This window comes from Bos javanicus, chromosome 17 (genome assembly GCF_032452875.1).
Source record: "Bos javanicus breed banteng chromosome 17, ARS-OSU_banteng_1.0, whole genome shotgun sequence".
Classification (NCBI taxonomy): domain Eukaryota; kingdom Metazoa; phylum Chordata; class Mammalia; order Artiodactyla; family Bovidae; genus Bos; species Bos javanicus.
In genome coordinates this window covers 10,427,792-10,451,199 of record NC_083884.1, presented here as the reverse complement: position 1 = coordinate 10,451,199, position 23,408 = coordinate 10,427,792, and the positions used below count along the sequence as shown (strand labels likewise).

The 23,408-nt window shown below is 40.1% G+C and overlaps 1 protein-coding gene across 5 annotated transcripts in view; it reads right to left on the bottom strand.

The window, feature by feature from the left end:
* NR3C2 (nuclear receptor subfamily 3 group C member 2) overlaps positions 1-23,408 on the bottom strand; it is a 439,879-nt gene that overhangs the window by 82,129 nt on the left and 334,342 nt on the right. For all 5 annotated transcript variants that reach the window (XM_061384035.1, XM_061384031.1, XM_061384034.1 and 2 more), the window contains 2 exons: positions 13,160-13,504; positions 10,744-10,888 (listed from right to left, as the gene is read on the bottom strand). In XM_061384035.1, coding sequence (XP_061240019.1) covers positions 10,744-10,888; positions 13,160-13,504 — 490 coding nt within the window. The remainder of the gene's footprint in view (positions 1-10,743; positions 10,889-13,159; positions 13,505-23,408) is intronic.

Genomic DNA, 23,408 nt, shown 5'->3' with positions numbered 1-23,408 from the left:
TTCAGGGTTGATTTCCTTTAGGATTGATTTGTTTGATATCCTTGCTATCCAAAGGACTTTAAAGATTCCTATTTCTTCATGGTGAATACATGGGGAAAATGTGGAAACAGTGTCAGATTTCAATTTCTTGGGCCCCAAAGTAAATGCAAGATGGTGACTGCAGCCATGAAATTAAAAGACTCTTGGTCCTTGGAAGAATAGCTATGTCAAACCTTTATGCCCACTTTTGTGCAAAAGAAAGCTAGTTCCATTCTGCAATGTTTCTGTCCCTTGCAGACAAGGAATTATCACTATTTGCGAAACTGTTTTTCTTTGTTCAGGAGTCTCGCACTCAACCATCTACAGAGGCTGGGCCTGGGTGAGGAGGGCAGAAGGGCATGTGGAGGTGGGACGTGTGATGAGAGGAGCAGCTTTTGTACTATCTAAGTGAGGGCTCCGAGTCCTGCTTGGCAAGCCAAGTGCTCAGATCGTTCTACCAAGGGCCTTGGCCCTCCAGCTTCTGGTCCAGGGCCTGGGGCATGGGAGGGGCTAATGGAGACAGAAGGAGGACTTTTTTCTTATACAGTTTATTCCCCTATATTGCCCCAGAAGTGAAAAATGAAACAATGGAAATCTAAGAAGACTGCTGATTTTTAAATGCAGGAAAAGAAGGGTAGGAGTGTGTGTGTGTGTGTGTGTGTATGAGAGAGAGAGAGACAAAGAGAGGAAGGAAGGAAAGAGGAGGAAGCAGGAAGAGGTGGGGAGGTGAGGAGGGAAGAGATGAGAAAGTGGGGAGGAGAGGGGGAAAAGGAGGTGGTCAGAGCTAGAAACTACCGCAACTCCACAGTTCAGTGGAACAGAGAGAGGGAAGAAATCAGACCTGAAAGCAGGAGCAAGGGAACAGGGGAGGGGAGGACAGGCTGGGCACAGAGGGGGAAACAGAGGGAGCCAGTGCTGGGGGTGTGAGCCAGGTGCACCCCACACCCTGCCCCTGTCAGTCACTGGCCCCAGCCTGGCTGGATCAAGGCCCAGGCACCGAAGTCACCTCCTGTGGCTCGGGAATATTGATCAGCCCCTCGGGAAGCAAGGGTGGGGCGTGTCTCAGTCTCACTCCAACCCTCCGGGCCCCCGTGGGGACACGGATTCAAGCCTGAACAACCTGGATCGGTCCGCAAGATGCAGCCCCTCTCAGGCAAGCCTCCTGGAGCTTTAGGACTTTAGGTGCAGAGGGATCTTGAAGGGATGGTTCCTTGGGTAGAGCAGCCTGGGGAGAGCCCCTCACTGAAGTCAGCTGGACTATGGCGGCCCTCGGGGGGACAAACCAAGGGCAGGCAGCCCTCCATGGTCTGAAGCAGCTGATAACTGCCTCCTGCACTTCTCTACTGGCACTGCCATCAGACGAGCAGCTCTGAGCCAAGTGGGCAGGGTGGGCTGAGCTCACAAGCTGGTCAAACAAGGTCCTCCATGTAGTCACACTCAGCTCTTATCCGAGAGACTCAGAAAGGGGCAAGGAGGCTTAAACTCTCTCTTACCAACAGTCTCTGAAGCCAAACAATCAAAGGTTCAGAGCTACAAAGTCAGTCAAAAATCAACCAAAATACATTTAAAAAGAAATTGGGCTCTGACTTGAAACAATACAAACATGCTTTTTAAATACATTTTTCATTCTCTATTACTCAACCATTAAAAAGAATGAAACAATTCCATCTGTAGCAACATGGATGGGCCTAGAAATTATCATACTAAGTGAACTAACTTGGACAGAAAAAGACAAGTACCATACAATATATATATATATATATATGTGAAATCTAAAGTATTGATTAGACACAGCACAATTAACCTATCTATGAAACAGAAAAAGACTCACAGACGTAGAGAACGAACTTGTGAGTGAGGAGGGATGGATTGGGAGTTTGGGACTAGTGGATGCAAACTAGTATATATATGAGGGAAAAACAACCTCCTACTGTATAGCACAGGAATCATATTCAATATCCTGTGATAAATACAACGGGAAACAATATGAAAAAATATATCTATATATTTGTATAACTAAGTCACTGCAGTAGAGCATAAATTAACATAACACCATAAATCAACCATACCTCAATAAAATTAATACTTATATACTTTTAATTATAAAATATTCGATTCAGTTGCTCAGTTGTGTCCGACTCTGCAACACCATGGACTAAAGCATGCCAGGCCTCCCTGTCTATCATCAACTCCCGGAGTTTACCCAAACTCATGTCCATTGAGTCTGTGATGCTATCCAACCAACTCCTCTGTCGTCCCCTTCTCCTCCTGCCATCAATCCCTCCCAGCATCAGGGTCTCTTCCAATGAATCAGTTCTTCACATCAGGTGGCCAAAGTATTGGAGTTTCAACTTCAACATCAGTCCTTCCAATGAACACCCAGGACTGATCTTTAGGATGGACTGGTGGATCTCCTTGCAGTCCAAGGGACTTTCAAGAGTCTTCTCCAACACCACAGTTCAAAAGCATCAATTCGTCAGTGCTCAGTGTTCTTTATAGTCCAACTCTCACATCCATACATGACTACTGGAAAAACCACAGCCTTAACTAGACAGAATTTTGTTGGCAAGGTAATGTCTCTGCCTTTTAATATGCTGTCTAGGTTGGTCATAACGTTCCTTCCAAGGACTAAGCATCTTTCAATTTCATGGCTGCAATCACCATCTGCAGTGATTTTGAAGCCCCCAAAAGTAAAGTCTGCCACTGTTTCAACTGTTTCCCCATCTATTTGCCATGAAGTGATGGGACCAGATGCCATGATCATATTTTTCTGAATGTTGAGTTTAAGCCAACTTTTTCACTCTCCTCTTGCACTTTCATCAAAAGTCTCTTTAGTTCTTCACTTTCTGCCATAAGGGTGGTGTCATCTGCATATCTGAGGTTATTGGTATTTCTCCTGGCAATCTTGATTCCAGCTTATGCTTCACCCAGCCCAGCGTTTCTCATGATGTACTCTGCATATAAGTTAAATAAGCAGGGTGACAATATACAGCCTTGACGTACTCCTTTTCCTATTTGGAACCAGTCTGTTGTTTCATGGCCAGTTCTAACTGTTGCTTCCTGACCTGAATACAGATTTCTCAGGAGGCAGGTCAGGTGGTCTGGTATGCCTATCTCTTTCAGAATTTTCCACAGTTTATTGTGATCCACACAGTCAAAGGCTTTGGCATAGTCAATAAAGCAGAAGTAGATATTTTTCTGGAACTCTCTTGCTTTTTCAATGATCCAGCGGATGTTGGCAATTTGATCTCTGGTTCTTCTGACTTTTCTAAAATCAGCTTGAACATCTGGAAGTTCATGGTTCACGTATTGCTGAAGCCTGGCCTGAAGAATTTTGAACATTACTTTACTCGTGTGTGAGATGAGTGCAATTGTGTGGTAGTTTGAACATTCTTTGGCATTGCCTTTCTTTGGGATTGGAATGAAAACTGACCTTTTCCAGTCCTGTGGCCACTGCTGAGTTTTCCAAATTTGCTGGCATATTGAGTGCATCACTTTCACAGCATCATCTTTCAGGATTTGGAATAGCTCAACTGGAATTCCATCACCTCCACTAGCTTTGTTCATAGTGATGCTTTCTAGGGCCCACTTGACTTCACATTCCATGATGTCTGGCTCTAGGTGAGTGATCACACCACTGTGATCATCTGGGTCGTGAAGATCTTTTTGTACAGTTCTTCTGTGTATTCTTGCCACCTCTTCTTAATATCTTCTGCTTCTGTTAGGTCCATACCATTTCTGTCCTTTATTAAGCCCATCTTTGCATGAAATGTTCCCTTGGTATCTCTAATTTTCTTGACGAGATCTCTAGTCTTTCCTAGTCTATTGTTTTCCTCTATTTCTTTGCACTGATCACTGAGGAAGGCTTTCTTATCTCTCCCTGCTATTCTTTGGAACTCTGCATTCAAATGGCTATATCTTTCCTTTTCTCCTTTGCTTTTCACTTCTCTTCTTTTCACAGCTGTTTGTAAGACCTCCTCAGACAGCCACTTTGCTTTTTTGCATTTCTTTTTCTTGGGGATGGTCTTGATTCCTGTCTCCTGTATAATGTCATGAACCTCCATCCATAGTTCATCAGGCACTCTATCAATCAGATCTAGTCCCTTAAATCTATTTCTCACTTCTACTGTATAATCATAAGGGATTTGATTTAGGTCATACTTGAATGGTTTAGTGGTTTTCCCTACTTTCTTCAATTTCAGTCTGAATTTGGCAATAAGGAGTTCATGATCTGAGCCACAGTCAGCTCCCAGTCTTGTTTTTGCTGACTGTATAGAGCTTCTCCATCTTTGGCTGCAAAGAATATAATCAATCTGATTTTGGTGTTGACCATCTGGTGATGCCCATGTATAAAGTCTTCTCTTGTGTTGTTGGAAGAGGGTGTTTGCTATGACCAATGCATTCTCTTGGCAAAACTCTGTTAGCCTTTGCCCTGCTTCATTCTGTACTCCAAGGCCAAATTTGCCTGTTACTCCAGCTGTTTCTTGACTTTCTACTTTTGCATTCCAGTCTTCTATAATGAAAAGGACATCTTTTTTGGGTGTTAGTTCTAAAAGGTCTTGTAGGTCTTCATAGACCTGTTCAACTTCAGTTTCTTCAGCAGTACTCATCGGGGCATAGACTTGGATTGTTGTGATATTGAATGGTTCGCCTTGGAAATGAACAGAGATCATTCTGTCATTTTTGAGACTGCATCCAAGTATTACATTTTGGACTCTTTTGTTGACTATGATGGCTACTCCGTTTCTTCTAAGGGATTCTTGCTCACAATAGTAGATATAATGGTCATCTGAGTTAAATTCACCCATTCCAGTTCATTTTAGTTTGCTGATTCCTAGAATGTCGATGTTCACTCTTGCCATCTCTTGTTTGACCACTTCCAATTTGCCCTGATTCATGGACCTAACATTCCAGGTTCTTATGCAATATGGCTCTTTATAGCATCAGACCTTGCTTCCATTACCAGTCACATCCACAACTTGGTGTTGTTTTTGCTTTGGCTCTGTCTCTTCATTCTTTCTGGAGTTATTTCTCTACTGATCTCTATTGCCCAAGCATATTGGGCACCTACCGACCTGTGGAGTTCATCTTTCAGTGTCCTATCTTTTTGCCTTTTCATACTATTCATGGGGTTCTCAAGGCAAAAATACTAAAGTGGTTTGCCATTCCCTTCTCCAGTGGACCACATTTTGTCAGAACTCTCCACCATGACCCATCTGTCTTATTGGCTAGACTTAAAAGAGAACAAAACACTGAACCTTCATCTCAGAAATTAAAAAAAATTGAAGAAATTTCATTACAGGCTTAAATGGGAGTTTTAATATGTGTATTGAAGTTGATAAGAAATTTGAATACTTGCAGTGATCTGAAGCCATATTTGATAAGCTGTTTCAAGGCAAAATTGAATAATGAATCATTTAATATATATTTGAAAGTTTTGAGTTTATAATAAAAATTCTAGTATTCTAATTTAAAATATTAACTCATATCTTCACCCCAAAGTTTAATAAAAACTTAAAAATAATGTTCTCCTTATTATTCCCTACTTTGAATCTTTCCTTTAGCTCCAATAACAGCTAAAGGATAAGATCTTTGGGAACTCTCAGAATCATTTCACAGTTGAAGGCAAAGACACAATCAACTATTCAAGTTTTCTTCTCCATTTTAAATATAGCTACACCTCTATTGCTGAAAACAAATCATTTCTGCATCATAGTTCTTGGTCATAAACTTCAACCTCATAAATAGCAATGATAATTAGAAATCTCTCTTGATGAATAGATTGTTCGGTGCATTTGCTCAATACTTGATATATTCCACAAATATTTATGGAGAACCTGCTATGCCTTGGACACAATGCCAAGGGCTAGAAATTAACAAATGATTAAGACAGAGTCCGTGATTTCAAGGAGGAGGTGCTATCTAACAGGGGAGGGATACAGACACCTACAAAGAGCTGCCAGGGTGAGAGGGGGTCCAAGACAGTTGAGGGTGAGTGGGAGAGCAAGGGTGGGCCCCATCAGTGCATTCTATCCTCAGCTGAATGGCATGCATTACTCCCTGGCACAAAAAGGCACCTTCTCTCCTCTTTGGTGAAAGGTATGAGGTATGGGCAATGACTGGGGGGAACACGGGGGCATGTTCAGAAGACATGAATATGTAAGCTGTTGGCAGGCCTGGGAGAAGCATGTTCAAGCCTCCCAGTCCCCATTTTACTGGGACTGTGATAGCATTTAGCACTGGTCACCACAGCTCCTTTTCCAAAGTTCTCTCTTTCCCTGGAATCTGTGAGATAACACTCTCCTATCTTTCTTCTTTTAACCTCCACCTCTAAGATGTATCTGAACATTTCTCTTTCCAGCAGGACCTCTCTTTAGGTTTCTGATCTGTACAGTTAACTGCCAGTTTGGCATCTCCTCTTAGACTATGAGTCAAAGGCAATTCAATCCTAACACATTTAAAACTGGCCTCATGCTCTTCCCTTCCAAACCCTGGTCCTCTAATCCAGCTCTTTAACCCAGTGAGTGGTGCCTTGTCTTCCCTGGTACTTATGGCTGAGGCCTGAAAGTCATCTTACACACCTACTTCCTCCTCCTCCTCTCCGATTTCTTTCAGAATCCAACCGCCCACAACTCGAGCTGATTCTGCCGCTGGGCATCTTTGCATTGTATCCAGGCCCACTGTGATGCTGCCTTGCATTCAGTGCTGGTCCCTCAGCCTAAATCAACTTTCCTCCTCCTGTACTTCCTGCCCCTGGATGACACTAGCTTCATCAATCCCAGGGAATCCTTCCTGTCTAGACCAATACCTCTCCTTAACTGCTCTCAAAGTACTCTTCTTTCAGTACTTATCACAATTATGATCTTAGAATTTTTTGATAATGTCTGTCTCTTCCATTAGACTATATGTTCCATGAGACAGCGTATATTAATATATTTCACAATTCGAAAATCACTGCTTAGAAAATTGATGAGTGGTAGTAAATATTTCCTCAATAAATGCAGGATGAAGTACGTATATATAAACTTCAGCTGTACCCCATACTCTGCAACTTATTAATTTCCCTAAAATATATAGGGTCTGTGAGAGCACTTTGTGATTGAGTTACCACAACCACTCTATTTGTTGATGGAGTTTGACCAAAAGGCTTTATGCCATTTCCAAATGTTTCCTGGGAGTAGGTTTTCCTCCCTGCTTTGAAAAATGCAAAGTTTTTTTTTTTTTTTTTCCTGCCCTGCTCTTTCTACTTGAGAGAAAACGTAGTAAGTCTAGGCTGCAGTTGAGGTCAGAGGTTTTAAGAACAGGGAACAAAATGTTCATTCTAGTAATTATACAATGTCATATTATTTAATTACTTATAATGTTAGAATGGAATCTTTTGGTTATTTCCATTTTATTTCTATTAATATTTTCTAGAACAAATAAATGCATAGAGCTTATATGACCTTATCTTTTGATTTTGGTTTCTTGTCTACTTCTAAAAAACCTTCAATGACATTAATTTTATCAGTGTCTGTGAATGGATAAAATGTGGTCAATTCTATTTGGTAAAAACAAAAGAAACAAATATGGTAATCATGTTCTATAAAGTTACAGTAGACACAAAAATAGCTAATACTGAGCTATGTCTCCTTCAAGAGGACATACAGGGTGAGGTTCCTGGGAGCTATCGCTCGTACCATTTTCACCAACTGATCTACACCTAATCTTGCTTTGTGTGTATTTCTGTTTAAAAGATATCCTACTAATATATACTGTTGATTCATTAATACTGAGCTCACAGCCAACAGTACCGTTACTCATGCCTGATAGAAGCTTATCGAACATCTGTATTTTTTCCTTAAAAAATACATTACACACATCACAGCCTTCTTGCACTTAGGAACACCAGAAAGTACTACAGCATTCTGTTCATGGGTCATTTTAAACAGTGAAATCATCAGAAAAAAGCACAACAATGCAAAAAATGGTACTAAATAGACCACGTAAAAGATACTTGTTTACCGTATGAGAACCGAAACAAGAAGGCAGAGTCTCAGCTGAAATACACACGTCAGGCACCTCAAACTTACTGCCTCTGTGTGCGGCAAATATTGACTTCGGGTTTACAGATAAACATGCCAGAAGACCAATGCACAAATACAGAAGCTGCAAATAATGAGATAAAGTCTACACACATACAATGGAGTATTATCCAGCCGTGAAATGAAATTCTGATACCTGCTACAGTAAGGACGAACCTTGAAAACTTTATGCTAAGTGAAATAAGCCAGACCAAAAAAAAAAAAAAGGACACATATTACATGGTTCCATTTATACAAAATATCTAGAATAGGCAAGTTATCAGGGCTTTGGGGGAAAGGAGGATGCTGAGTTATTGCTCAACGGGTCTAGAGTTTCTGTTTGGGATGATGAAACAAATACTGGAGATGGGTGGTGATGGGAGCACAATGAAGTCAATGTAATGAATGCTAGTGTTGCACCATGAATGGTTAAAGAGGAACATTTTATATTAAACACATTTTACAATAAAGAATCAAAAGAGTCACTGAATAAGATTAAATGGATTATGTGACTCTTCTGTTAAAACCTAAAGGAAACATCTGGATGGAACTAAGAGATTCTAATTTACCCACATGTCCTCTTAAAGCAAAGACCCTCCTTAATATGCTTTTTTTTTTTTTTTCTTGGCCCCACTGAGCAGCTTACAGGATCTCAGTTCCCCAGCCAGGGATCAAACCCAGGCTCCCAGCAGTGAAAGCATAATGGCCCAACCAGTGGACCCTCGGGGAACTCCAAAATGTTTTCCTTTCGGTTTATAGACCACATTGAAAAATAAGCTTCCTATTTAATAATATCAGCTGATTATTGAGGAAAACAAACAATTTAAAATGTGCATGTCAGTTGTTTGGCCTCACTTTATGCTTTTGGTAAAAATTTATGTACTCGTAGAATAATTTGTTCTGATTGCCAAAAGAAGGGTCACCCCAGGAACCAACAACTGATGCTCCTAATTTATGTTGAACTAAAACTGCCTCTCTGGTCCACTATATTTGGGTGAAGTGATTTTCTCAGGAAAACTACCACCAGTACAACTTAGGTATTTAGGCACTACATGTCCACTGTGAATCTTTCATGTCCCTTCTCTCTCCTACCTCACCAATCTAATTCTCATCTGCTTCCTCCCCTATTTTCATATCTCTAGAGAGAGCCATCTGTTAGAATATGGCTGTGGTTGCCATCATCATTCAAATGTTCCTTTTTATTTTAAGTATTTCTTGACCCAGCAATTACAAAGAAGCATGGCTAGATATAAACATAAATGGAATGTGCTAATGTAGAATGCAAACAATATTAAAATGTTAAACTTAACATAGGGAGGAATTCATGGCCAAAGAAAAGTCTATTACAGTTCTTTCAATCTTTTTAAAATGCATCATAAAACTAAAAATGTTTCACTACAGAATAACATTTTGGCTTCTCTTACGATTGCAAAGAAGGGTAATTATGATTGTCATGAAAACACATTGAGCAGCTGTATACTGTTAACAAAAGAATCATTCTATGAACGTGCTCAAAAACTGGCACTTTGTATGCTCACATTTCCTAGAAATTAGACAGTCTTCCCAACTGGAGCAGACAGCAAAAGAGATGCCTTTCTATTAATTGTGGCTTTGTACCAATCAAGTTTTGGGAGCCAATTGGATTGTCTTTCTTTGGGACAATTTCTTACACATACTCAGACATGTGTATTATAATTTTATAAAAAAGTAATTTTTAAGTTCTCAAATGATAGCCTTTTCTATTTGCTTTTTTTAATTTTTAAAATTTTTTGGCCTTGCTGCATGGCATGTGGGATCTTAGTTCCCCAATGAAGGATCAAACCCATACCTACTGCAAAGAAACATGGGAGTCTTAACCACTGGGCCACCAGGAAAGTCCTGATAGCTTTTTAACTCTTGGAAAATATTGGTGGGACTTCCCTACAATGGATAGGAGTCCACCTGCCAATGCGGGCGATAGGGGTTCGATTCCTGGTCCAGGAAGATTCCACATGCCATGGAGGAACTAAAGCCCATATGCCACAATTACTGAAGCCTGCACTCTAGAGCCTGTGAGTTGCAACAATGGTGCCCATGTGCTACAACTGCCCACATGCCCTAGAACCCAAGCTCTATAATCAGAGGAGTCACTGCAAGAAGTCCATGCACGCCAACAGAGAAAGTCCATGTGCTGCTCACACTAGAGAAAGCCTGCGTGCGGCAATGAAGACCCAGCGCAACCAAACAAACCACACACACATATCAGGGTATTCTTTCATAAAGGCACATCTGTTCAGAAATCATTTGGAGTCTTTTCTCCTAATTGCTACGGTTGTTTGGACGGATGCATGTGCTTTCATTTTGAGGCAAAGTAGTGAAATGTTTTCACATTATCAAGATAGGAATCGACTGCTTTTGAGTCGACCTTACATGCTGGACCCCCATTCACACACAGCATGAAATAAGTCAGGGTCTTTACAAATGGTGTTTTGATAGATGCTGGATTGTTATCTATGCCATATTTATGCCCACTCTTTTAAGAACAATGTAGCATTATGTTCATTTGGATAAACTGTGATTTGACAACTGATTTCAATAAAACATTTGCTTCACTTAAAAAAAAGAAATCATAAAAAAGCATAATGAGTAACTATTTTATGAAGGCTAATGAATAGGTACTTACTCATTAAAGACTAGGTCTGGTGCAAAATAGAGATACTGGCTGTTTGTATGTTTGTACGATCTCCAGCTCAAGGCAAATGACGACAGACACATCCAAGAATACTGGATGAGGGTTATTTGGTCCTCAAGAGGCAGGTTTTTAAATCCTGAAGAACAGAACAATTTACCACAGAAAACACTTAGCATTTAAGTACATCCCAGGAAGGAGCTTCTTAAGTCCACCCCCTTGCCCCCTCTCTTCTCATCGACTCAAAGCAATTCCACAGTTCCTTCCAGAGTACCTATCACGGACCTGGCCTTGTTTAACGTTTTATGTTAAATTCACTCTAAATTCTCAAGAAGCAAACACTGCCAGGACAAAGAAAACTAAGATGTCCTGGACGTTTCACTGTGGTCGGTGGTCTACCACCCTTAGTGAGACTCAAAGAATTTGTGTTAACCTGTGCCACTTGCTTCAGCCTACTCACAACTGGTATCTTCATAACCAAAGATAATTTAATGACTGTCTACTACTGCATACCTGAAACAGTGGTGGAAGATGTTAGTTTTCATGAAGTGATGTGAAAGTTAGTCACTCAGTCAAGTCTGACTCTATGACCTCATGGCCTTTAGCCCACCAGGCTCTTTTGTCCATGGAATTCTCCAGGAAAGAATACTGGAGTGGGTTGCCACTTCCTTTTCCAGGGGATCTTCCCAACCCAGGGATCGAACCCAGGTCTCCCACATTGCAGGCAGACTCTTTACTGTCTGAGCCACCAGGGAAGCCTGATTTCCTGATTAATTTTCATGAGTTTGCAGAGATTTAAAAAGTCTTATTCCTTGCTTCCCCTAGTTGGGAATAACCAGACTTTTGAGGCAGAATACGCATTCTTGGCAGGGCTTCCTCAATAGCTCCATGGTAAAGAATCTGCCTGCAATGCAGGAGACTCAGGAGATGCGGGTTCAATTCCAGGGTGAGGAAGATGCCCTGGAGGAGGAAATGGCAACCCTCTCCAGTATTCTTGCCTGGAGAATCCCAAACACAGAAGAGTCTGGCAGGCTACAATCTATGGCAGTCTAAGAGTCAGACACGACTGAATGACTGAGCACGCATGTCCTCAAGCATCCTTGGTACTGGTCCTGCCTCACTCACAGTCTCCCTTTCTGGGCCTCAAGTCCTTCATTCGTTTCTTTTTCCACTCTCTGTACTCCAAGGGGCACCAGGGTATCCTTCTGTTCATGTAGTTTCACCTGGGCAAGCCTCCCTTCAAAGAATTAGGGCTTCTGATTACCTTTTGTTTTATGGCTGCTAGGTGACCACAGGTCATTTAAGAAATGGCTTTGGATTAATGAACTGGGACAATGTGATTGCAATTGTAAGCGGTTTCCATAGATTAACAGGGACCTTATCAATATAATTCTACAGCATAAAAAAATGACTAAATTAGGAACTTCAAGGACAATTTAAAGGGTGCTGGAGGTAAGATGATATTTTCAGCAAGATGCAGAGTCCCCTAAAGCTTACTTGACAGGTCTTTTTAAAAAATTAATATTTATTGGAGCATAATTGATTTACGATATTGTGTTAGTTTCAGGTGTACAGCAAAGTGAATCAGTTTATACACAGGATATATATATATATATATATATATATATATTTATAATTAGGGTATCTATCTATCTATCTCTATATATATCTCCACTCTTTTCAAGATTCTTTTCCCATAGAGGTCATTACAGAGTATTGAGTAGAGTTCCCTGTGCTATATATATTTTATATATAGATAAATATAGTATGTGCGTGCATGTTCAGTTGCTTCATTCATGTCTGACTCTTTGTGACCCTGTGGACCATAGTCCATCAGGCTCCTCCATCCATGGGATTCTCCAGGCAAGAATACTAGAGTGGGTTGCCATGTCCTTCTCCAGAGAATCTTCCCAATTCAGGGATTAAAACCAGGTCTCTTACATCTCCTGCACTGGCAGGCGGGTTCTTTACCACTAGCACCACCTGAAAAGCCCATATATAGTATATGTAACTATTTTATATACGGTAGCGTGTATGTCTTAATTAACCTAGTTTAGGCTTAGATTAGCTCTTGTTATGAGCTGCTAATAATGGGCTTATTTTGGCCTCTGACAACTAGAATATGTTTTACCTTATTAATATTACTGGGATGAAATGTTCCATTTCAATCCTCAACATAAGAAATGCATACATTATATGAACACTAGAATACTTAACTCTAACTTCTCAAGAGATGAGCACACTCACCAGACTTTCTACACCCTGAATTTGACATCGAGTTAAAAACAAAAAACTGGGTCTCAGGATTGAGACGAACGCTAACTCAATCGCACCGTTGCATATGGCGCACTCTGTGGCCCTGAGGCGCCCAGTCCAGGATGCAGACCTAGAAAGGAGAGCCCGTCCTTACCTGGAAGTACCTTCGCCCACTTCACAACTTGGATCATCTGCTTGCCGGCTAAGCGATTGAGGGTGGAGAGCAGGTTTTCGGCCGTATCTGGTTTGGAGCCGTCATAGCCTGCATATACAATCTCGGGCTCGATGGTTTCAAGGATCATAGAAGGCGAAGGTGTGAGCGCTCGCGAGATTGTGGAGAGCTGCGGGACCAGCGCCGAGTTGACCGAGGGCTCCTGCGCAGGCGCGATGTATGTAGTGCCTTCCTCCGGGCTCTGGGGGGGCGGGGGTGGGGGTGGAGGCTGCTGCGCCTGTTCCTCGTGAAGCCCTTTTAACTTCCCCAACTTCTTGGACTTCCGAGCTGAAAAAAACAAAGTGATAAACAATAAGGGCAAATTAAGATTATGTTTGGCCTGATAAACATGTCAAGTACAGCATTTCCATATGTTACAGATAAATGAATGTTGTTAAGAGTTACAAGAAAAAACTATTACAAGAAAAAATTTTATTTTTTTCATTTTTTGTCCATATGAGGGTCTGACTGTTCACTAAACTGGGATAATCATTTCATAATGTAAAGTCATTAAAATCATTAAGCTCCACACTGTAAACTTGTATATAGTGCATGTTGGGCTTCCCTGGTGGCTCAGCTAGTAAAGAATCCACCTGTGATGCAGGAGACCTGAATTCTATCCCTGGGTTGGGAAGATCCCCTGGAGAAGGGAAAGGCTACCCACTCCAGTATTCTGGCCTGGAGAATTCCATAGCATGGGGCAGCAAAGAGTCTGACAGGACTGAGCGACTTTCACTTTCTTTCTTTCAGGTCGCTTTAGTAGTGTCCCACTCTTTGTGACCCTGGACTATAGCCCACTGGGCTCCTCTGTCCATGGGATTCTGCAGGCAAGAATACTGGAGTGAGCTGCCACAGTGCTATATGTCAATTATTACCTCAATAAAAATGAAATGAAATAAACAGTACCAAAAAAGAGAGTTAAATAAAAGGTTATCTTGAGGATACTGTCCATGAGGTAAATTGCAATCAAATATTGACTTATATTGATGAAAACATATTTTTTTCTCTAAAGATGTCTTGCTATACTGGTAGGAACAGTTCTTTTCCAACATTTTTCTGATACCAGGCATTGTCCTATACGCTTTCTATAAATTAACCACTTTAACGACTTAGTTTTATGACTAGGTACTATTACAATTCTCATTTTATAATGAGGACACTGAGACCAGGAGGGCTGAGAAGTCTGTCCAGGATCACACAGCTAGCACATGTAAAATAGATGTAAGAGCTCAGAGGAAGGAAAAATTACTTCAGATGCTATCAAGTTATATATGCCACAACCAAATCTTTTATAAATAAAAAATTCCCACCTATTATCCACCAGAGTTGGCAACAAGAGCTAGTCTGACCTGAGTGAACTTATTGTCTGAGCCCTGTCTCTGCTCCCTCTAATTAGCTTTCCCTGGCCCTTGACTTATTCCCCTTTGGTGCTTCTCTGTCACCTAATCTTTTTGCTGTGGCCTACATGTAACCAATTGTTTACTCAGAGTAGTTATTTTGTGCAAATGCTGTTAGACCAAGATCCCCAGCTATACTGTGAACTGCTGAGACATAAGGGTTGGGTGTTCCTCCTCTTTGACAGCCCCCACGTCACCTTGGTAAATGTTACACCTGCACAAATAATTTACACATTTCCACTGAATGAATGGGGTTGCAATCAACCCCAAAGCAAGACAACAGAAGGGAAGAAATGAAGTATCTAGACGATTCCAAACTGGAGTGCTAACTACTAAACGTACAGGAAATTAATGCTATTAAAAAAGGCAGGTGTGAGTTATACCACTACACAATCTTTAAAAATGGCTATTTTTTCTTTTACTATAAACAAACAATTCACATATCACATGGTCTATAATTAAAAGAGATCACAAAATACTGTATAGGAATACCACTTTAGAGTTCCAGGAGAATATATGTACAAGAGACCATGTTCTAATTTATCTAGAACAGTCCTGGTTTAGATCAATTTGGTTTATGCTTGTTTTCCAGCATGATTATTAGTAAGTGCCCCCTTTTACTCCTAAAAGTACCACATTTTGGACAACAAATAATGCGTTCATCTTAATTAAAACCAAAGAATCAGTGTTAACTTTAAGCAACCGCTTACAAATTTTTTATTGTAGTTGATTTACAGTGTTGTGTTAATTTCTGCAGTACAGCAAAGTGTCTCAGGTATACACATACATATTTCATATTTTTTTCCATTATGGTTTATCACAGGATATTGAATATATTTCCCTGTGCTATACAGGATTTTATTTATCCAATCTATATACAGTACTTTGCATCCGCTAATCCCGAACTCCCAAAACTTCCCTTTCCCCAACTCTGCCCCTTTGGCAACCACGCATCTGTTCTCTACGTCTATGAGTCTGTTTCTGTTTCATAGATAGGTTCATTAGTGTTGTATTTTACATTCCACATGTAAGTGGTATCATATGGTATCTGTCTTTCACTAGTTTGCTTAGTATGTTAATCTCAAGTTCCACCCATGTTGCTGCAAATAGCATTATTTTGTTCTTTTTAATGACTGGGTAATATTCCACCAAATATATGTACCACTACTTCTTTATCCACTCATCTCTTGATGGACATTTAGGTTGTTTCCATGTCTTGGCGACTGTAAATGGTGCAATAGCAACTGCTTTTCATTCACATTTCTCTTGATGGCTCAGTCATGCAGAAGAGATCCCTCTTTGCTTGACAAGTGAGTCTTCTCTCTGCTTTCCATGGGGTACTCTAGTTTTGTCCAGGAAAAGGTACTGATTTAATAACAGAAGTCTATCTTTGTTTGAGTGGATTTTTTTCTTCTGTGATCAATGGGATGTTAATGTGGATTTCTGGTTTTGTATTGAACAACTTTGGCCTTCCCAGGTGGTGCTAAAAAATCTGCCTGCCAATGCAGAAGATGCAAGAGATGAAGGCTCAATTCCTGGATTGGGAAGATCTCCTGGAGAAGGAAATGGCAACCCACTCCAATGTTCTTGCCTAAGAAGTCCAATGGACAGAGGAGCCTGGTAGGCTACAGTCCATAGGGTTGCAAAAGAGTTGGATACAACTTAGCAACTAAACAACAAGAGCAACAATGATAGAGATGGTAAAAGAAAGATGGGGGGGGGGTAGGAGAACTGGAAGGTAGATGGGAAGAGTGGTGGGTGGATAGCAGGTGGTGGGGTTGATGAAGTTTACTAGATAATGGGAAAGATGGGTGAATGAGTGAATAAATGAATAATAGAGAAAGCTCAGAAATGCCAAATGAGTTTCATTTCAATTCAGTTCAGCTGCTCAATCATGTCTGACTCATTGTGACCCCATGGACTGCAGCATGCCAGGTTTCCCTGTCCATCACCATCTCCCAGAGCTTGCTCAAACTCATGTTCATCGAGTCAGTGATGCCATCCGACCATTTCATCCTCTGTTATCTCCTTCTCCTCCTGCCTTCAATCTTTCCCAGAATCAGGGTCTTTTCCAATGAGTCAGTTCTTTGCATCAGTTCTTTGCATTCAGCTCCAGCATCAGTCCTTCCAATGAATATTGAGGACTGATTTCCTTTAGGATAGACTAGTTTGATCTCCTTGCAGTCCAGAGGACTTTCAAGAGTCTTCTCCAACACCACAGTTCAAAAGCATCAATTCTTAAGTGCTCAGCTTTCTTTATGGTCCAACTCTCACATCCAAATGAGTTTAGAGCTCTGTAATAACTTGCTTTGCAACTGTCAGCTTTTCCATTTTATTAATTTATTTTTAAACTCCTGAAGTACCAGACATCTTCAACTTAGTTCTAACATGAATGAGGAACTTACAGGATACAAATTTAACTTAAAGTAGAGCTTTGCAACCAACATAGGTCTGTCTAGTCACAGCTATGGTTTTTCCAGTAGTCATGTATGGATGTGAGAGTTGGACTATAAAGAAAGCTGAGCGCCAAAGAATTGATGCTTTTGAACTGTGGTGTTGGAGAAGACTCTTGAGAGTCTCTTGGACTGCAAGGAGATCCAACCAGTCCATCCTAAAGGAGATCAGTCCTGAATATTTACTGCAGGACTGATGCTGAAGCTGAAACTCCAGTACTTTGGCCACCTGATGTGAAGAGCTGACTCACTGGAAAGACCCTGATGCTGGGAAAGATTGAAGGCGGGAGGAGAAGGCGATGATAGAGGATAAGATGGTTGGATGGCATCACCAACTCAATGGACATGGGTTTCAGTAAACTCTGGGAGTTGGTGATGGATAGGGAGGCCTGGCGAGCTGCAGTCCATGGGGTTGCAAAGAGTTGGACACAACTGAAAGACTGAACTGAACTGAGCTGAGACCTATGCCACACCAATTAACTTGATTTTCAAAATAACCATTCATGCTTGTCATTAATACCACTTTCATCACAAAAGCACTTACTGATACAGATAAAAGACAAGTCACTATCCAACCACAGACATATCTGCCACCAATTCATTAAATGTTGAAGCTGGGCTTAAGAGATGAACATGTCATCCCTATCTTTAAGGAGTTTGAAATTAGCAATTAACAGTTTAAAATTTTCAATTATTTCAGGTCATTTCATTTCTCATGGACTGTCTGCTTCAATAAAAGAGGCAGGAAAATCTGAGTTTTAGAACTGTCTGAATGAGCAGCAGATGCAGTCTATTTACATATGTTTGCCCAGCAGTTCTGAGTGTACAGCAGGGAACCAAGATGCTTTTGATGAAAGTGAAAGTGAAGCCGCTCAGTCGTGTTGGACTCTTTGCGATCCCATGGACTGTAGCCTATCAGGCTCCTCTGTCCATGGGATTTTCCAGGCAAGAGTGCTGGAGTGGACTGCCCAGGAATGAGTGAATGAACTGAAGAAAAAATCATCACTAAATGCCTCAAAAACTAGGCTAGAGGAGGAGAAGAAAAGAATCAAACATGCAGATAATCCCAAATGCTGGTCAATGGATAACTCTATAAGAGCTTGAGAAAATCCTCGATTGCACAGATTAGCCATTTGAGGAGTCAGATATTTGGAACTAACTGCTTCTGTGTCACATGAAGTTCTCTCTAAGCCTCGACTGATTCATCCAAAAAATGAGAATGACAGTGTTTCTATCCCCGATTTCACAGAGGGCTACTTGGATAAGAAAACTAAAACAATGCTGAAAATTATTATTAACATCTGAAAGAGTGCTTCAACATTACTTTCATTCTTTCACATAATTTCACAGATATTAAAACTATTCCAGTTCATTAAAATGTCCTTACTCTTTAGAAGACTACATCTAATGATAGCTATCATTTGATTGACAAGAAATAGCTAAGGGTGGTATTCTCAAATTTGATTAAAAGTTATATTTGCTTGCAAATTAATTATGAGATTCATACTTGTTTTAGGCCTTCAATCTATAATGCTGCATCTATTTTCATGACTGATTTAAGGTCAATGTTATGAAACATGAAGAAGAATGCTTAATATTTTCTCTAGCATTTATACACAATAGTTGTGGCCTGTAGCAGGACCTATTGAGATTATCTATAGATTGCTTAGCATTTCAGCTACATTTAATTTTATGTTATAATCTTATATGTGGGACACCTGTAATTGAGTAATTATCTCTATTTCTTTAAATAGTTCAAGAAAATAAATATTTTCAGTGTGTAGATTTTTCAGCCAAGTGTTTCAGCCGATATCTTTTTCTAAAAGAGTATAGTTACATAATAATCATATTACTCAAAGTAGCCCTTCTAAAATGCTTGAAAATTTTATACTATTCTCCAACACATGCTGTCTTCTAAAATTAAAGTTCCTGAAAGTTGTTAATGTCTCATGTATTCCTATAACATCACTTTCTGTGATGCTTGTGGGTACTCAATAATATGTTTGTTGACTAAATTTATGTCATCTTAACATTGTAACACATTTGAATAAACTATTATATATATAATGTATTAATTTACTTCTGTGCAGGAAATGCAGACAAGTTTCTGAGATTTTAGGATAAAATTCCTAAATTATTATTCCTTTTCAATCTATAGAGTTATTACTCTGAAAAATCTCACAACTAAAATAATAATAAACTCAATTTACCAAGCACTTATGTAACAAGCACAGTTCAAAACAACATCTAATGGTCTTAAGCATTCCAATGCAAACCAGGACCCTACGGTTAGGCAATTATTAGTTTCATTTTACAGGTGGAGAAACTGATGCACAGAGATAGTGTTTCTTTAAGGTTGCAGGGCTGCTGAACAACAGCAGGGCTAGGTTTGGAATCTGGTCATAGCTCTGAGCCCGCACTCTTTTTTTTTTTTTTTTAATTGGAGGCTAATTACTTTACAATATTGTGGTGGTTTTTGCCATACATTGACATGAATCAGCCATGTGGGTGCATGTGTCCCCTTGTCCCAAAACCCCTACCACATCCCTCCCCATACCATCTGGGCTGTCCCAGTGCACTGGCTTTGAGTGCCCTGTTTCATGCACAATCAAACTTGGATTGGTCACCTATTTCACATGCTGGAGAAGACTCCTGCGAGTCCAATGGACTGCAAGGAGATCCAACCAGTCCATTCTAAAGGAGATCAGTCCTGGGTGTTCATTGGAAGGACTGATGCTAAAGCTGAAACTCCAATACTTTGGTCATCTGATGCGAAGAACGGATTTATTGGTAAAGACCCTGATGCTGGGAAAGATTGAGGGCAGGAGGAGAAGGGGATGACAGAGGATGAGATGGTTGGATGGTATCACCGACTCGATGGACATGAGTTTGAGTGAACTCTGGGAGTTGGTGATGGACAGGGAGGCCTGGCGTGCTGTAGTTCATGGGGTCGCAAAGAGTCGGACACGACTGAGCGACTGAACTGAATATACATGTTTCAGTGTTATACCATCCCACCTTCACCTTCTCCCACAGAGTCCAAAAGTCTGTTCTTTATATCTGTGTCTCTTTTGCTGTCTTGTATATAGGGTAGTCATTACCATCTTTCTAAATTCCATATATATGTGTTAGTACACTGTATTGGTGTTTTTCTTTCTGACTTACTTTACTCTGAATAATAGGCTCCAGTTTCATCCACCTCAGAACTGACACAAATGCATTCTTTTTAGCAGTTGAGTAATATTCCATTGTGTATACGTACCACAGCTTTCTTATCCATTCATCTGCTGATGGACATCTACGTTGCTTCCATTTCCTGGCTATTGTAAACAGGGCTGCAATGAACACTGGAGTACACGTGTCTCTTTCAACTCTAGTTTTCTTGGTGTGTATGCCCAGCAGTGGGATTGCTGGGTTGTATGGCAGTTCTATTTCCAGTTTTTTAAGGAATCTCCACACTGTTCTCCATAGTGGCTGTACTAGTTTGCATTCCCACCAACAGTGTAAGAGGGTTCCCTTTTCTCCACACCCTCTCCAGCATTTATTATCTGCAGATTTTTTGATAGTAGCCATTATGACCACCATGAGATGATACCTGACTGTGGTTTTGATTTGCATTTCTCTTATCATGAGTGATGTTGAGCATCTTTTCATGTGTTTGTTAGCCATCTGTATGTCTTCTCTGGAGAAGTGTCTGTTTAGTTCTTTGGCCCATTTTTTGATTGGGTCTTTTGTTTTTCTGGTATTGGGCTACACTAGCTGCTTGTATATTTTTGAGATTAATTCTTTGTCAGTTGCTTTGTTTGCTATTATTTTCTCCCATTTTGAAGGCTGTCTTTTCACCTTGCTTATAGTTTCCTTTGTTGTGCAAAAGCTTTTAAGTTTAATTAGGTCCCATTTGTTTATTTTTGCTTTTATTTCCAATACTCTGGGAGGTGGGTCATGGAAGATCTTGCTGTGATTTTATGTCAGAGAGTGTTTTGCCTATGTTTTCCTCTAGGAGTTTTATAGTTTCTGGTCTTATGTTTAGATCTTTAATCCATTTTATTTTTGTGTATGGTGTTAGAAAGTGTTCTAATTTCATTCTTTTACAGGTGGTTGACCAGTTTTCCCAGCATCACTTGTTAAAGAGATTGTTTTTTCTCCATTGTATATTTTTGCCTCCTTTGTCAAAGATAAAGTGTCCATAGGTACATGGATTTATCTCTGGGCTTTCTATTTTGTTCCATTGATCTATATTTCTGTCTTTGTACCAGTACCATACTGTCTTGATGACTGTAGTTTTGTAGTATAGTCTGAAGCCAGGCAGGTTGATTCCCCCAATTCTGTTCTTCTTTCTCAAGATCACTTTGGCTAGTCAAGGTTTCTTGCATTTCCATACAAACTGTGAAATTATTTGTTCTAGTTCCGTGAAAAATACCATTGGTAGCTTGATAGAGATTGCATTGAATCTATAGATTGCTTTGGGTAGTATACTCATTTTCACTATATTGATTCTTCTGATCCATGAACAAGGTATATTTCTCCATCTATTTGTGGGGTCTTTGATTTCTTTCATTAGTGTTTTATAGTTTTCTATATATAGGTCTTCTGTTTCTTTAGGTAAATTTATTCCTATTTTATTCTTTTCATTGCAATGGTGAATGCAATTGTTCCCTTAATTTATCTTTTGTTTTTTCATTGTTAGTGTATAGGTATGCAAGGGATTTCTGTGTATTAATTTTATACCCTGCAACTTTACTATATTAATTGATTAGTTCTAGCAATTTTCTGGTGGAATTGATTCATGGGGTCGCAAAGAGTCGGACACGACTGAGCGACTGATCTGATCTGATCTGATGTAGAGGATCATGTCATCTGCAAACAGTGAGAGTTTTACTTCTTCTTTTCCAATCTGGATTCCTTTTATTTCTTTTTATTCTCTGATTTCAGTGGCTAAAACTTCCAAAGCTATGTTGAATAGTAGTGGTGAGACTGGGCACCCTTGTCTTATTCCTGACTTTAGAGGAAATGCTTTCAATTTTTTGCCACTGAGGATAATGTTTGCTGTGGGTTTATCATATATGGCTTTTACTATGTTGAGGTATGTTCCTTCTATGCCTGATTTCTGGAGAGTTCTTTTTTAAATCATAAATGAATGTTGAATTTTGTCAAAGGTTTTCTCTGTATCTATTGAGATAATCATATGGTTTTATCTTTCAGTTTGTTAATGTAGTATATCACGTTGATTGATTTGCAAATATTGAAGAATCTTTGCATCCCTGGGATAAAGCCAGAGCCCACATTCTTAACCTCTAAGATAAGCAGTCTCCTAATCCTTTTCTCTTTATCTATTCTTTTTAACACTTAAAGATTAGCACCAGCTTCAAATCCAAGTGTATAATTAAGATGTATGCTAATTAAACAGGAAAATTTTTGGCCAAAGATACTTAATGAGCATGTTTCTATTATCCAGAGCATCCATGAACATAAATTTGGGGTCTTATCACTACCTACCACCTTACTAAATTAACATGGAGTTAATAACCTCTGGGCTTGGGAACTCATATTCCCAGGTGGCCCACAGACACACTTCATTTCTCAACTGCCAGCAACAGTTGCAGGGTGGGTGGGTGAGTATTAATATGTCTGTGAACATCTCTAGTCCCACATGGGCCTAGAGGAATTTTCACTTGTTTACCTGGATGTCATAGTAATGTTATATACTTAGCAATTGCCCCCACTACCAAGTCCTTAATTATTAGCAGCATCTTGGCAGCCACTTTCTCCTGGCACAGCTGGGGGACAGAATGCTATGGACTGCCCATGAACTATTCCCTCAGGAGCTGTGAAATGGAGGCCCTGCTTCTTATCCAGACTGATAAGCAGAACAGCAGGCAGGAAGCAGCTGGTAGGACCCTATAAAATTGTGAAAAGTTCCTGATGGGGTCTCAAGATGCACAAAAGTCCTGAAACATGCCCTGACTTCCTTTCTGGTTTGCTCTGCCTCCTGAGGCCCACCTGGCCTGCTACACATCCTTTTGACCAACTATCAGTGTGCAGAACAATGGCTGGCTAGGAATGATACAGACAGCTTCTGCATCTCCCAGTAAAATGATGAGATACACGGGACTATCATGGTACTTTGATCATGATCTTTGTCAAGTGTGTTCTATTACAGATTCTTTATAGACTTCTAGATGGATCGTCAGGACATTTTTTTCTTTTGTCCCCCTCCAATCTGACATAGAATAAAAGACTGATGGGGAGCTTTTTCAATCACAACATTGCCCTGGAAAGATTTCAAGGGAGAATTGTGTCATTTTAGAAATGCTTCATGTCATGTCTTGAAATTTTAGGTCT